The sequence below is a fragment of the Ictalurus punctatus genome, chromosome 22 (assembly GCF_001660625.3).
Source record: "Ictalurus punctatus breed USDA103 chromosome 22, Coco_2.0, whole genome shotgun sequence".
NCBI classification, from domain to species: domain Eukaryota; kingdom Metazoa; phylum Chordata; class Actinopteri; order Siluriformes; family Ictaluridae; genus Ictalurus; species Ictalurus punctatus.
The window spans coordinates 6,145,350-6,161,792 of NC_030437.2; the positions used below are offsets into that span (position 1 = coordinate 6,145,350).

The window sequence follows — 16,443 nt, forward strand, 5'->3', positions numbered from 1 at the left end:
AAATTAGTTTGTCAATTTGAACTGGAAAGAACGATACTCGTCTACTTTTTTTTTTTTTTTTCCCTTTTAGCTAATTCCTCTTTGTTACAAAAACTGAAAACAGACAGGCTGATTTAGGAATTAGACCGGGAAATTACCACTTTGCTCCATACTGTCCTGTCAAATTTTGGCTTGTTGTCCCACATCACGATTGGTTGGTGTCTACATGACAAACTGACATCGATTATGAATTATTTAATGTTTTAAACTATGTAGAGTTTTAATTGAATTGACACAGTAGCTTTTGTTGTTGTTTTTTCCCCACTGAAGGAGCCATATAGCCTATATATAGCGAACCATAGGTTCCCGACGCCTGGTACAGGTGAATATTAAGCAAGAACATTTTAATCTTCCTCATCAGCAATTGCCTCCAAATTCTAATTTTTTTAAATTAAAAAATTATACAGACATAACAGGCGCAATTATATTAACACATGAATGCACTGTATTCATCAGTGCAATACTTTGCTTTTATTTATTTACTTGTGATAATTTAGCAAACACAACGCATCACAGGTTATAATATCGCTAACTTTGGTTTGGAAACGCTGGGAATGAGCTGAAACAGCCGTTTCCTCTTAACGTGTCAAATGCTTTGACTCATTACACTAAAAAGAGCAGGACTTTCCATCACTGTGATGTCGACTCCAAACAGGCGGGGTTATGATGAGTCACATGTTCGTGACCGGTGTGGGCGGAGCTTGCGATGCTGAGGGCGTAGTCGAGCGCGTGGAGTGAAAGTGCCAGTAAAACACTGGTTAGTTTTTTCTTTAATACTACTGAACACTGTTATTGTTATTTTGCAGCACGTTTGAGATGGACATGTTTCTTTCACACAGCTCGCAGATAAACACCACACAGCCGACTGAAGACTGGACAACTGTAAGTAGCCATAGTTGTATGATTTGTCTATTTATTCTGGTAAGTGGTGTTTATAATGTAAGCTTTCAGAAAGAGAAGCCCACTTTGAGATACCGGATTGCTGTTCCTGCTCTAATATGGCTTGAAAACTTTTTCTTTTTTTTTAAGTTTGTAATTATATAAAATTATGTAAACGGGTTTGCTGTATACACAAGAGAGACAGATTTGTGCGCAGGTAGATATCATTCGCTTTCCGAGGTGATATATTGTACTGTTAAAATTGCATTGTGTAAAAGAAAACACTGCTGGTATTAAATCCGTTTTCTTTTTCCTTTCTCTTTGAGGTGTACTCAGCAGTGCGGTGGATTCAAATGTCAATGGCACTTCTAAGGTACGGCAAAAGTCACATGGAGTTTGATTTCTAGAAGCACATACAGTGTATTCTGTAGACTGATTTTCTTTTGTACCCTTTCTGGCTGGTTTCAGTATTTTAGGCTCTGGCTCCATCATTTTCTACACTGTTCTCCAAAGACATGTAAGAACTTCTGAGGTAAGATATAGAAAGAAAATGCAATGGCTTGTACTCATATTTCAAGCCTGCTGCAAATCAAATTCACACACACACACACACACACACACACACACACACACACACACAGGGGCCAAGTGTGTGCGGAGTTTGCATGTTCTCCCCGTGCTGCGGGGGTTTCCTCCGGGTACTCCGGTTTCCTCCCTCAGTCCAAAGACATGCATGGTAGGCTGATTGACGTGTCTAAAGTGTCCGCAGTGTATGAATGGGTGTGTGAGTGTGTATGTGATTGTGCCCTGCGATGGACTGGCACCCTGTCCAGGGTGTACCCCGCCTTGTGCCCCATGCTCCCTGGGATAGGCTCCAGGTTCCCCGTGACCCTGAAAAGGAGTAAGCGGTAGAAGATGGATGGATGGATGGATGGACACACACACACACACACACACACACACACACACACACACACACAATACTATGCAAAAGCTTTAGGCACCCTATTTTTTAGTACAAACTTTGTTAGATTTTTTTATTTTATGACTTCTACATTATCAAGTCAGTACAAAAAACATTTTGGATTCCCAAACATTAGTTTTCTAGCCCAAAATTAAATGTTGCAAATGCAGACATTTGCAGAAAAATGTCAGTAAAGAAAGCAGCATATTACGTAAGAGATGCTTTTCAGACAAAAAAAACCCAATGAATTCTGCTGGATTTTTCTGCAAAAATAAGGAGCGAGTGCGACAGTCAAAGTCTGCAGAAGAACTGTGTCTGGTTCTGCAAGATGCTCAATAACACTTACAGCTCATTTCCTTATAAAACTACACCAGTTGTACCGGAGACTACTATTTTTATTTTTGTCACACCAAATATTGACTTTTATGTAGAAACATTTAATTTGATTATTTTGAAGGCATCTTTGCTATAATATATTCTGAAGGTTTCACAAAATTTGAAGCACCACTGTGTGCGCGTGTATATATACATATATGTATATCTATGTACATCTATGTATATATATATATATATATGTTTTCTTCTTCTTCTTCTTCTTCTTCTTCTATATTTATATATAATATTGCTATAAATGTTTCATCCATTACTAATAGTGAAAATTCTATACATGTTTAAAGCATTCTCTGCTCACTCTTACAGGTACAACCTCTGTTTCTTTTGTGTTTAACGGACCTGCTGTTAGCTGTGAGCTGGTTGAGTGGCGCTCTCCTCTTCAGCAGCTCCTGTGACTCCCATGCTACCTGTTACAACCTCCATACTGTGGAGCAGGTAAATAGAAATAACCACCATTTTATCATCACCACAAGCAGGAAGCTGCACTTTTGCTCCATACTATATGATATTGTTTCTAAATATGATTACACTGCATCAGACTAGACTGAATTTTTTACTTAATGTGTTATGACACACTGTTACTGTTAATTTGTTAAAGCAATATGTATGTAGATGTTTATATTTTGCTATTTTCTGCTGTTTATATAAAGAATATCTTGGAACTGAGTTGTATTTTGTGTCTGAGAAAGGTAGTGCCTTCAGACCTTAATTCCTGGCTATAATAATGCCGCATGCTGCAGCCTGTTGAAGTGTACTGAAGTCTGATCATATGGCTTGAATTAAGGAACACATTAAGCACAGAGACAATGAGTCATGATAGTTGGATTCTTGGATTTTTAGTTGTCAGGGTCTATGTAGCTGTTTTAGGGAGTATTTATATAAAATGGAAAGGAGCATTCCTTACCATACTCGTTATTTATACATAATGACATAATTATACATAAGAAAAAGTTTATTTGAGATGAGATTGTCCGTTCTTTAAAACCTGGGGTACATCGCAGTCTTGTTACCATTATTTACAAAACCGGTTCTCGCTCACTGGGAGCTGTCACAGCAAGAAACCATAGTGATTGACATTGCTCAGCCACTTTCTCTGCAATGTGCAGCCTTGTAACATGCTAGTTCAATAAAGAGTCAGTTGAATAACAGAATTAATTTGACACTAATCTGAATGGTTCCCCTAATAGATTTTAAAGAAATTTTAGCAAATAGCAATTCTTGTGATGTATTGGTTTCTTCTGAACAGTATACTGTATTAATTTCATTGCTTAGATGGTCCCTTGCAATTTATCAACTTGAGCCTATATAATCAAATGTCAGGGAATTCAGAGTTGGATGCAAGTGCTTTAATTACAAATGAAACAAACAAACAAATAATACAATAACTAGGAGTTTAAAAATAAACTATGAAAATGAGGCGAGCAACACACAGACCACAGGTAACACACTACAAACTCTAGATAAAGGACCGTACCAAAAACCTGAACTTAAATACAGTGCTCATTAGGTGCAATCAGGAACAGTTGTGTGTGATCAGTGGGGTCATGTGATGTGCAGGGGCTGATGGGTAGTGTAGTCCGGCACTGATTTGGCGTTAAAATGACACCTATAGGAAACGTTTGAATTTTTAAAAAAGGTACTTGTGAATTGATAGAGCTGTGACAGCCCTTTGTTGTGTTCATATTAAGCCTGCAGAGAGGCAAAAGTCCTGAAATGTGTGGTCTGCTGTAGCTGTGGCAACGTGTGTGTGCTACAGTAAACAACTGACATAAACAACTGGTGAGGACTACTACCAGCCCCACCCAATGTTCAATTTCTGGGCTCACCACTGCATGAGACCTGTGCTGAAGTCCCTTAAGGCCTGTCCTTATGAGCCTGTACGTGATGCTTGTACCTTGTCTTGTAATGGATATCTCTGAAAGCTGCCTTCTTGCTAGAAATTACTCCAGCCAAAACAGTTGGGGAATTACATCCTCTGGCAATAAGTGTGTCTTGCATGTGTTGATGGCCAGATGACTCTGGAATGACGATGTGGCTGAATCTTGGATTTCTACCCAGGGTGCGCCTGTAGATCTTTCTTTGTTGTTCTGGGTCCTAAGCCGTGTGGTGTTTTGGGACCGGATGAAAGCTCCAGTGGAGTGAGTGCAACGGTCATCTTTGAGCATGTGTGAACCCCACATAACTGCAATGGTTTCTTGTCATTTGTGCCCTTGGAGGCACTTGCTATAAAACCATTGTTCATAGTAACCATATGATACCACAATTACATAACTAGTGGTGGCAAAAAAAAAATATTACACATATTAATTTTATCACTTATGACAAGCATAAAGGTTATGGAAACTTAGCTATAGAAAAGGAAGTAGACATAAAGATAAGTAGTGCATATGAGAGGCATAAATTTAGTTGGTAAATTGTAACCCACTATGCCTTCAAATGTTTAGCTACCCATGTAAATTAATTATTCACTAGGTTACTATGTATAGGTGCACAAATATTTTGGCAGCTGAACCAAAGATTGTTCCTGACAATGTTGTCACAGGCAACTGTTACATTAACAGTGCCAGGTCAAACTTTTACCTTGTAGCATGGAGCTGTGGATTTACCACTGTTTGATTTGAGATCAAGGGGATAGGAGGTTTAGCAGGCAGATTACATAAGTAGCCGATTGACTTATTTTATGATTCATCTGTTGTAAATGTTTCACATAATGTAAGAGCCAGTCATTGTTTAATTTTTTTCTTATCTCACTGCATGTATGGAAGGTAAAGTTGCAGAATGTTGCAAACTCTGGGGAATGCCTGTGATTTCCACCTTTTAAAGTTCCTCCTTTGCCTGGAATGTGATTCAGCCTTGTAAATGAGTGTACTTTTCAGCCAGCGGAACTGTACTGTTTCAGTTGCAACAGTTAGATAAGCATCAGTGTAAAGCAAAATACAGGGTGTACCAAACGTCTCCATACATTATGGAAATTAACACTACCTAAAATGTTTATACTTAGTTTATATTATATATCTTTTTTTCAGACAGCCTTTAAGAGTGCTTTTGACAAAAAACAATGTATTGAAATCATTCTCATGGCTGAATCAGGAAACTGTCACACGGTTGCAGTGGACTTTCGCAGGAAACATGGCAAGCACATCACACACGACACTGTTGCCAAACTGGGAGCCAAACTCTTCCAAAATTGGAAGAGATGACTTTGTGTGTGTTTACAAAGAAATGTCAATCAAGTAGAGGATGTTTTGTAAATAAAGTTACATTTTGCTAAAAAGTGTTAGTTTCCCACTATGTATGCAGGCTTTTGGGACACCCTGTAGTATTATTATAATTATATGATATATGTTTTTTTTCTTCTTCTCACCACCATTGTGACGTTCCCTTTTTTAACCAGACTCTCTTCATGGCTTCCTTTTTCTATACACTTCACTATGTGTGGGTGCTCTACACTGGTTTGAAGGAGAAGTATTATTGCAGACAGAATGGTTTCCCAGCTCAGGTAATAAATCTAGTCATAATCATAAGCTCATAATCATAACGTCATGAATTTCAAAATTAAAACTTCTTCAATGACTCATTCATTTCATCATTCAACCCAGGCAAACCCGTGCAGCCAGCTGGCAGCAGTTATGTCCTGGTATGTAGAGCATTATTCCAGAGTCTCTATACTGTTGTTATATAAGTCCCCTAAATATTAAACAACTATTTTTAATCATCCAGGATTTTCACACAACTTGCGCCATGTATTTAATATGCTCCTATTTATACTGACTGTACACTATATTATGTTCATAGGTTGTAATGGGATGTCTGTATTAGCACTGTCATTCAATTTTATATTCTTTCTCATTCCAGTGTTTTGCCACTGGTGCTCACAGTGCCAGTGTTCATAACAGGCAATGCGTCACACTGTTATGTAAACTTTACCCAGCCCTACAGGTATGTCTAACTGTTGTATTCCTCTGGAAAACCCCAACAAAACTTTTTTTGGACAATGATAATTCCAAGTCATTCTCTACTTAGCATACAGCCTAAAAAGCAGAAGGAACTGATATAAGTTTGGCTAGTGGAACTGTGTATGAAATAAAAAAGAATATTAGATCCTCTAGCCACAAGCACTCAACCTCAAACATACAAGCTTGATTTTATTTGTGTGGCTTCACTAATATCTCTAGCTATTTTTAACAATTTGGACAAATGCCAAGAGATGCTGAGTAGTAAGCAGAAGGCCTCAGCAAATATTAATTGTATTTTTATTTTGGTTCCACAGTAAGCATTGTTGCTTTTTATTGTCAAATGAAGGGTTGGAGTGGTTAAAGTGTGCATGAAAGTAATGCTATGATGAGCAGACTGAAACCCTCAGATTATATAAAATGAAAGCTGTGTGTTTGGGGATGATTCTACAAGACTACAGATGTTTATGCCCAGACTAGTTTGTCTCACGTGGATGTCTTTTCTGTTACTTTATTGTGTTTGCAGTTTTGTTTTTATTAATTTTCCTACTGATTTGACTACAGTACAGAACAACATAAGCAGGAACCCTTTCGTTTGACTTATATGATACCAACTAGTACCAACAGGCTTTGTTTTTAACATTAGAATTTTAAAGAAATGTATACTGTATGGCCAAATATATGTGGACATCTGACGATCACACCCATATGTGGACACTTCCCACTGTTGCCACAAAGTTTTATGCACACATGGATAGAATGACTTTGTATGATGTAGCATTAAGATTTCCCTTAACTGGAACTAAGATGCCCAAGCTTGTTCCATCATGGCATTGCCCCTGTGCAAGTGTTGCCCATGAAGACATGGTTAGAGTGGTACAACTTGAGTGACCAGAGCCCTGAACTCAACCCCATTGAACTCTGTCTTAATGTCCATGGTTTTAGAATCGGAACATATGGGTGTGATGGTCAGGTGTCCACATACCTTTGGCCATATAGTGTTTTTCCATAATATAGAATTTTTCATGTTTACTTACAGATGCCTTTTGTTACACACCGGTGCGCTCTACCTAACCTCACAGGAGAGTGAGATACTCATGGCTTGTAAAATCATCAGTGACTACACCATCACTACCTTCCTAATAACCTTCTTCTTTACTCTTACTGGGATTGTGGTAAGCTACTTTCTAATCTGTGCTCAAGTTTCAGACATTTAAGAGGTTTTATTGAAGCTTAATTTACAGTCAGGTCCATAAATTTGGACATTGATATATTTATTTTTATTTGAGCTATCTACCACAGTACACTCCCCTCCATTTATATTGGCACCCTTGGAAATATGAGGAAAGAAGCCTGTGGAAAAATTGTCTTTATTGTTTAACCTTTTGATCTTTTGTTAAAGAAAAAACACAAAAATACTCTGATCACATGGATATTAAAGACTTGCAAACACAAAACAGGATTATCAGATGCAAAACATTGTTTAGTCAGTACTTTGTCCTGCCTCCCTATGCCAAGATAACAGCTCTGAGACTTCTCCTATAATGCCTGATGAGGTTGGAGAATACATGGTAAGGCATCTGAGATCATTCCTCCATACACAATCTCTCCAGATCCTTCACATTTTGAGGTCCATGCTGGTGGACTCTCCTCTTCAGTTCACCCCACAGGTTTTCTATGGTTTTCAGGTCAGGGGACTGGGATGGCCATGGCAGGAACTTGATTTTGTGGTCAGTAAACCATTTTTGTGTTGATTTTGATGTATGTTTTGGAGAATTGTCCTGCTGGAAGATCCAACCACGGCCCATTTGAATCTTTCTGGCAGAGGCAGTCAGGTTTTCATATAATATCTGTTGATACTTGATTGAGTCCATGATGCCATGTATCCTAACAAAATGTCCAGGTCCTCTGGCAGAAAACAGCCCCAAAATAAGCCACCACCATATTTAACTGTGGGCATGAGGTACTTTTCCATATGACTACCTCGCTGTGTCCTCACCTCTGGTGTTTATTGTCAAAAAGCTCTATTTTGCCAAAAGCTCTATTTCCAGTAGTGTCTGGCAAACTGAAGATGCTTGTGATTGTTTTTGGATGAGAGCAGAGGCGTTTTTCTTGAAACCCTTTCAAACAACTTGTGGTGATGTAGGTGATTTTAGATTGTAGTTTTGGAAACTTTCTGACCCCAAGATGAAACTAACTTCTGCAATTCTCCAGCCGTGATCCTTGGAGATTTTTTCAAACCATCCACCTCACAGTGTGTTGAGACAATATAGATACATGTCCAGTTCCAGGTTGATTCATAACATTTCCAGTTGACTGGAACTTCTTAATTATTAATTAGGGGCAGTGGTAGCTCAGTGGTTAAGGTGTTGGACTACTGATCAGAAAGTCATGAGTTCATATCCCAGCACTGCCAAAACTGTGACTGCTGAGCCCTTGAGCAAGGCCCTTAACCCTCAACAGCTCAGTTGTGTTAAAAAAAAAAGAAATTATATAAATGTAAGACACTTTGGATAGGGGTGTCTGCCAAATGCTGCAAATGCAAATTATTGCCCTGATGGTGGAAATGTAAATTTACGGTGCTTGTGCTATTTTCTTATAGCCACTTCCCATTTTGTGAAGCTCAGCAACCTTTTGCTGCACATCACAGCTATATTCCTTGGTCTTACCCATTTTGATGAATGACTAATGGAATTTGGTCTGTGTGTTCCTCATATTTATACCCCTGTGAAACAGGAAGTCATGGTTGAACAATTTCCTATTCCTAGTCACCCAGGTGTACTAAAAATGTAAAATATCAATGGGAATATACTTCAAATATATTTTTCTCATATGAATTCATAGACGTGCTAATAATTGTTGCACACATTTAACAAAGATTTATTTATTTTTTGATAAACCTGTGTTGTGTTTGCAATTGTTTGATATCCGTGAGAGAGTATTTATCTGAATTTTTTTAACAAAAGATCAAATTTTCACAGCCTTCTTTGCTCATATTTAAAAAGGGTGCCAATATTAGTGGAAGGCACTGTACATTGGACTTTATATCAAATAATACTTAGCCTTTGAGGGTATTTACATCCAAATCAGGTGAACGGTGTCAGAATTACATCACTTTTTATACGTGGTCTCCCCTTTTTGATTTAATAGTGTGATGTTTAACTGGGGCAATCCATAAATCATAATCAAAGTCAGTAGTATAGGTCACATCACAGGCAGGCAGGGTAATTCCAGGAATATCCACAATAACAGTTGAGAACACAGAAACAGGCCAAACCTATGCTACATGCTCAGGAGCGTGCTATGTTCAGAGAGAGGGAATACTCTTATTGCTTTTCATTTTTCAGATGATGACACCTAGACAACATCAGGCAACACATACATGCATGTACTCATTAGCTAGGATACATTTGTGTGTTGCCTGGCAAATAAAAAATGTTTCTCTTGTTTTTCATAACCTGCAGCTTGCTGTTAGACTAGTGACTGTCGCTTGATCTTGTACACTTGCAGTACATGTGCCTCTGAAGTGCTTTTTAGCTACTTGTGACTCATGTAGACTACTATGTCCCTAGTCCTGATTGGACTGTTAACAAACTGGTTAACATTAAACAGGTTTTGTGATATGGCAGGTTTTGACAAAAGCAGAGTAGGAGAGGGTGAGGATTGCACTGCTTATACAGTTATTCAGGCCAAATCAGAGCAGCCAGAGGAGAGGGAATCATGCTAGAGCAACATTATTTTCAACTGTGCCATGTGTGCATGCTTCTGGGGTGGTCTTGTTCCTTGTTAACTTTGCTACAGTATTCAATAAGAATCTAGGATTATTCTTGTTATCTTCTATTAGGGTGGAGAGATACATTGATCTAGCAGCACTAAGAGCTTTTCTATAGTTTAGTAGCTCTCCTTCTATGTTGTTTGGAATACTACCAGTTTAGTTTGACACCATTTATATTCTAATTTCCAAGTGGACGGTTTTAAGGTGCATGTGTGTTCGTTATACCAGTGTGCTAGTTTTTCTCTGATTATTTTCCTTTTAAGTGGAGCTACATTATTTAGAGCAATGGTCACCGACTCTATTCTTGGAGATTTACTTTTCTGAAGACTTCAGCTCAAACCATAATCGTGCCCACCTGACCATCTGATCATTTACTTAAGAAGTTCTTGATCAACTAAAACAGGCGTGTTAGATTTTGGTTGGAGATGAAACCTGCAGGAAGGTACATCTCCAGGAACAGGGTTGGTGACCACTGATCAAGAGTGTAGCAGAAGGTTGACTTTAAGCATTCAGTTGCCTGATCGAGTTCTGTGGGGTCAGACGGTGATCTAATCAAGGTTGATAACTCTGGGAGATTATTGATAAAATAATGTACAGTAGCTGGTGTGAATGTACATTTGACGCTTTAGCGTGACAAAGTGCATATTTATGATTAAGACACATTTAAACGAGATTAGGTAATGATCTGTGATAGTTTCAGACTGTGGCAGTGTGACTATATTTTCTATATTTAATACGAAGGTTACCATAATGAGTGGGTCCTGTTTCATTCTGATTAACCCCTACTAAATCCAGAATAGAATCAAATCATTTGTTATTCGTTTGATTTGTGTCATTTGATCTGTGTCATGGCTAATGGCACAAAAGCATAATGCTTTGCACACTGCATACGGCATACCACATACTTGCTTAACATGTATTGCACACTGGCCATAGGCTAGGGCTAAACGATATGGGCTCGGTGTCAGTATCAACATTTTGTAGGAGACAGAAACTATTAAATAAGTTTTTTAATGACAGAAATGTATGTAAATTTGATCATATGGATTCTCTTAATATGTTCTCTAAAAATTTCACTAATTGAATTTTCACAATCATTTCTCTATAAAGTGCCAAACTGCCTACTGAATGTTTAAATACATCTGTGATTTAAAAATGACCTGTGATTTCACCTCATTATATTTAATCAAACCTTCTTGCTCTAGGTGCTAATGGTAAAAGCTCGCTCCTTGTACAAACGCTGTGTTACTTCTCATGGCTTCTTTGCTGACCGTCAATGGGCCACACTTCGTGTGCTGGAACAGCGCATGATTCTTTACCCATCTGCATTCTTTTTCTGCTGGGGACCAGGTAAACACAAGTTTAAAGTTCGGTAGCTACTCCTAGCCTTGGAATAGTCTCCCTTTTCATAATAGATCTTCCCCCTCTATTACCATGTTCAAATCTTCTCTGAAGACCCACTTTTATTCGTTATCTTTTAATTCGGTCTGAGGGTGTAGAATATTCATTTGTCCATCCATTAAATGTGTGTTTTAAATCTGTTTTATTGTACTTGTACAGCACTTTGGTTTCAACTTCTGTTGTTTTTTAAATGTGCTTTATAAATAAATAAACTAAACTTAAATACAAGCTCTTGTATTATTAATTCTATATTTATTTATTACAGTAGGTAAATAGTGCTATGCAGTTACCTAACCGTAAATGTACCTAATCATAAACACTGTTAACCAAATGTCTCTGGGCTTCATTTGGTGGATTTTTATTTTATTTAATTTTTTTGCATTCCAAGCATACAAAGAGGAACTAAAAAAGTACCAGAGTTTTTGAGCAACATGTTGATGACTTCCTCTTTTTGACAGCAATTTTCCTGGCCACCATGATGTTAATCAAACCAGAGGAAGTGGAAGGAAGGGTGGGAGTTATCTTGTACATTCTACAGGTAAGCCAAAATAAATCTTCTGTACAACCAATAAAAATGTGATCTCTTGTTTATTTTTTATAGCGGCTGTATAATTCCTTTTTAAATTGTTACTACCTTGTTACTCTCAGGTTAAAATGACTTCATACATGTACTATTAATATGAAATATGATCAATTCAGATGATTCATTACCATATGTACCACTTTTCACTACTGCCAATGTCACAAAGCAGTTTAACAAAAAGTGAGGTCAAAGGCCGAAGAAGACAGCGGCAAGAAAAAACTCCCTAAGGACCTTTTTAGTTAAAAAAAAAGAAATTCAATAATGGAAGCGCTTATTTTAGCGGTATCGAGCTATCCTGTACTTTATAACACAGCTTTGAAAGATTATAAGAACAACAAATGTGTGAAGCAGCGAATGTTTTGACGGATGATGTCATATCCTGTTCCAGCCCATATTTGCAGCGGCGTCCGACAAAAATACGCATGCTTAAAAGCTAGTGTGATCGCGGCCTAAAATGCTCCAGGCACAGATTCATTGAAACTGGACAGTTGAAGACCGGAAAAAGACCGAGTGATTTTTTCCCCTCGAACCTTCACCTGTCCAGTCTATGCCCGTCTTAGCCTCAGATTCTTGTTCTTGGCTGACAGGAGTGGAATCTAATGTGGCCTTCTACTGTTGTAGCCCATGTACCTCAAGGTTGATATGTTGTGTATTCTGAGATGCTTTTCTCCTCACCATGGTTGTAAAGAGTGATTGATTATTTGAGTTAATATATCCTTCCTGGCAGCTTGAACCAATCTAGCCATTTTCCTCTGAACTCTCTTATCAACAAGGCATTTCCACCCACAGAACTGTCGCTCACTCAGTGCTTTTTGTTTTTCACACAATTCTGTGTAAAGTCTAGGTACTGTTGTGTATGAAAATCTTAGGAGACCAGCATTATCTCAATACTCAAAACAAATCTGGTACTGTATGAGGAACCATGCACACTTTTTCTTTCTGATGTTTTAATGTGAACATGAACTGAAGCTCTTGGCCTGTATCTGCATGATTTTTTGCATTGCACTGCTGCCACATGATTGGCTGATTAGATAACTGCATGAATATGCAGTTGTACAGATGTTCCTTTTAAAGTGGATGGTGAGTGTATGTATCTGGGCTGCTTTGTAATGCATTTATATAAATTAGTGGAATTTAGACAAGCACAAATGTAATGAGGGCATGAGTGTTATTTAGCTCAGTTATATTACTCTGAGGCACTGTGTGTAAGTAACCACTTACATCACTCTCTCTCTTCCTTTCACAGTGTCTCTTGGCCTCTCTCAATTTTTTGTCATTCTTCTCCTCTCTCTTTCTTAGGCCTTCACCTCTGGCTCTCAGGGTCTCTTGAACTGTCTGGTGTATGGCTGGACCCAGCAGAACTTCCGTACCCTAAGCAGTAGCACTGTGAGAGATGCTGATACACAAACGCCACTGTTACGCTCCCAGAAGCAAACTTACAACACCCTCTGGTCATCCAGCACAGACATGCAACATGTCTGAGGGATGTGAAAAGAAAAATACTTCTTATAGCCCAACCTATAGTCTAAACTGCCTTATGACTTGTCCTGAGGGACTTATAGTTACTTGTGTGACACTTGCAAAAGGAAAAAGGCTGGACATCCATGTGTGAAGTGCATCTCTGAAGAGTTGGGGTTTTTTACTTGTATGGTCACACATGGGGCAGTGTACCTGTTGCCATGGCAACAATGGCAGGTGGCCAGTCAAGACGGTTAAACATGAGGACAAAAACTTTATCTGAGAGTTTTGAAAAGTGTCTCAAAGAAGGAAGAGGTCTAGTATTGGTTTTGTTATGAGTCCTGCTGCTGCACCTGCCACCAGAAACATAAGCAAGGAAATTCCTCTACAGAGTCTCCAGCTATGTTTATAAACAGCATCAAACTTTACATAAGGTTACAGACTGAAAAGGAAGATAGGACTTATTTTTGATAACCGGCAGGAAAGGCCGAAAGTAACCTTTTTGAAGATACAAATCAAAGGGAACTATACTTTTACAGAAGTCTCATATTAGACTTAGAAATACCCAAAGGGCCCAACAACAAATGCCACAAAATCCACCAAACCCAAATGAAATTCTTTTACAGTAAGTGTTTACTCAAACACATCAGAGTGGACTTCCCCTGCTGGCATATTGTGAGAAGTTCATGACAAGTACTGCAAAACCAGCATATTTACTCTTTTTTTTCTTTTTCTTGGGGAAGCAGGTAAAACACAGGCATGTCAGAAATCAGGTGTGTCCTTTCATACATAACATGTACACATCCGTGACAAAATCTGGGAATATTTCATTTTAATTGTATAGCATTTTTAATAATAGACACAAAACAGCTTTACATGAATCTGGATGCAGATTTAGCATATTGAAGCAAAGCATTTTTAATAAACACACAGCAGACCGTGCTTCTATACAGAAATCTGTGTGAATAACACAATGTGCTTTTTAACTGTTTATTTTTACATTTAATGTTAGGAACATCTCATTTATGTTCTAAACAGTTGCTTTCTCACCAGCCTTTCCTGTATTCTCTCTCTTGAAGTTAATGAGACAAAAAACAGGAAAATTTACAAAGCACTATGATCATTACAAAGTGCTGACACCCAAGACTCCTTACATAAACGTTACATAAACATATCCTGACAAAAAACTTCACCACATTAGTGATTATACATTGAGCATCCACCCTGTGTATGAGCTGTTACTAAAACAGCGTTTTCAAATTAGTACATATCCGAGAATTCAACCACACTGTTGTATATAAGCAAAAAATATTAAATGTATCACTCAGGTGGTCAGGTGGATATCACTGGCATAAAAACAGACTCATTTACCATAATTTCATGTTAACAGGGATTTTTTGGATTACTCAATTTCTCATTAGTATAATCAATAATTAAGTATAACATGCATATTTGCTGCAAATATACATTTAATTTATATCAATGCATACATGTCCTTAATCATAGAGCAGGTGATTTGCTGTAATAAATAAATTAGTGCTTAGGTACAACAAAAGTCGAGGTCAAGAATAAGTGTCTGCAGTGTGTGACGAAGGGCAAAACCATAAGGGATTATAAAAAGAGGAAACAGGTTTTGTCCTAGACCTACATACACATTTTATACTTTGGAATTTGTAATGGGAACTTTGGGGTTGAATGTAGGACTATGATAACTTGAGAGTGAGGGAGAAAATAGTTTTCTCAATATGTTTGCATGTTTGCACTGTCACGTTTTATTCACATTGTAGAGCTTGTTCTGTCAACATGCATACATTGTTGATCATTATTGATTATTGCGAACTGTACGCTTTGTACAAACAGATGGCTTGAAGCAGTGGTAGTTTAGTTCACGTTTGTATAAAACAATACAACCCAACCCTAAGGTACTGTAATATGTGTTTTATACTCTGTTTTATACGTTATACTCTGTTTTATAAAACAAGTATTATAAGTAGTCATCTTAATTATTTCATTTGCCTCTGTTTCATTCATTCAGCTTAGTTATGTATTTTTGTATTATTCTGCACTTTTTGTCACAATGGAGTTTAACAAACACTTAGAAAAGGAAGAGATGAGAACCTGACCTCATCTGGATGAAATCATAGTCAGAAATAAAGTTTGCATTAGTAATATTAAACACATAACTGGAACTCACAGGAAATATCTGTGAGGCCAGTAGGCCAGTAGAGGGAGTCATATGAAAAAGTGTCAGGGTCTTAGCAATCTTCTTATAGCCTAGGCCATCTTTATATGGAGCAACAATTCTTTTTTTCAGATCCTCAGAGAGTTCTTTGCCATGAGATGCCATTTTGAACTTCCAGTGACCAGTATGAGGGAGTGTGAGAGCGATGACACCAAATTTAACACACCTGCTCCCCATCACACCAGAGACCTTGTAACACTAACAAGTCACATGACACCGGGGAGGGGAAATGGCTAATTGGGCCCAATTTGGACATTTTTCACTTAGGGGTGTACTCACTTTTGTTGCCAGCGGTTTAGACATTAATGGCTGTGTGTTGAGTTATTTTGAGGGGACAGCAAATTTACACTGTTACACAAGCTGTACACTCACTACTTTACATTGTAGCAAAGTGTCATTTCTTCAGTGTTGTCACATGAAAAGATATAATCAAATATTTACAAAAATGTCAGGGGTGTACTCACTTTTGTGAGATACTGTATAAGAAATATTTCACACGTGATCATGTAGCTCTTATAAATTACTTTGGGTCTGTTTTTGTTTGAATATTTAGGCTACGGCCAGGTTGCTTGACAACTCTAACGGTCAATTTTGATAACATTAATGCTATAGCTTGTTATTGTTAGTGATTTTCAGCTGTTACTGAAGATGAATGTGTTATGTGTTAGCTAGCCACCTACTATCTAGTTAGTGCTAGAGAGTAATTGTTACATTCAGTCTCCTTTTTTTCACCCAGCTGGCTACAAATCTTTTTAG

The 16,443-nt window shown here is 37.8% G+C and overlaps 1 protein-coding gene across 2 annotated transcripts; it reads left to right on the plus strand.

Annotated features, from left to right (window-relative positions):
- Positions 1–713: 713 nt before the first annotated feature.
- Positions 714–15,454, plus strand: tmem116 (transmembrane protein 116). 2 transcript variants are annotated; one of them, XM_053674535.1, is made up of 12 exons: positions 714–796; positions 879–921; positions 1,245–1,291; positions 1,387–1,450; positions 2,582–2,710; positions 5,670–5,774; positions 5,875–5,912; positions 6,131–6,214; positions 7,268–7,403; positions 11,209–11,353; positions 11,863–11,942; positions 13,287–15,454. In XM_053674535.1, the coding sequence occupies exons 3-12, from the start codon at positions 1,272–1,274 to the stop codon at positions 13,467–13,469; spliced, it is 984 nt and encodes a 327-aa protein (XP_053530510.1). In that variant the 5' UTR covers positions 714–796; positions 879–921; positions 1,245–1,271; the 3' UTR covers positions 13,470–15,454. The 2 variants fall into 2 exon arrangements, with proteins under 2 accessions (XP_053530510.1, XP_017308025.1); XM_017452536.3 differs by having other exon boundaries at positions 786–921.
- Positions 15,455–16,443: the final 989 nt, after the last annotated feature.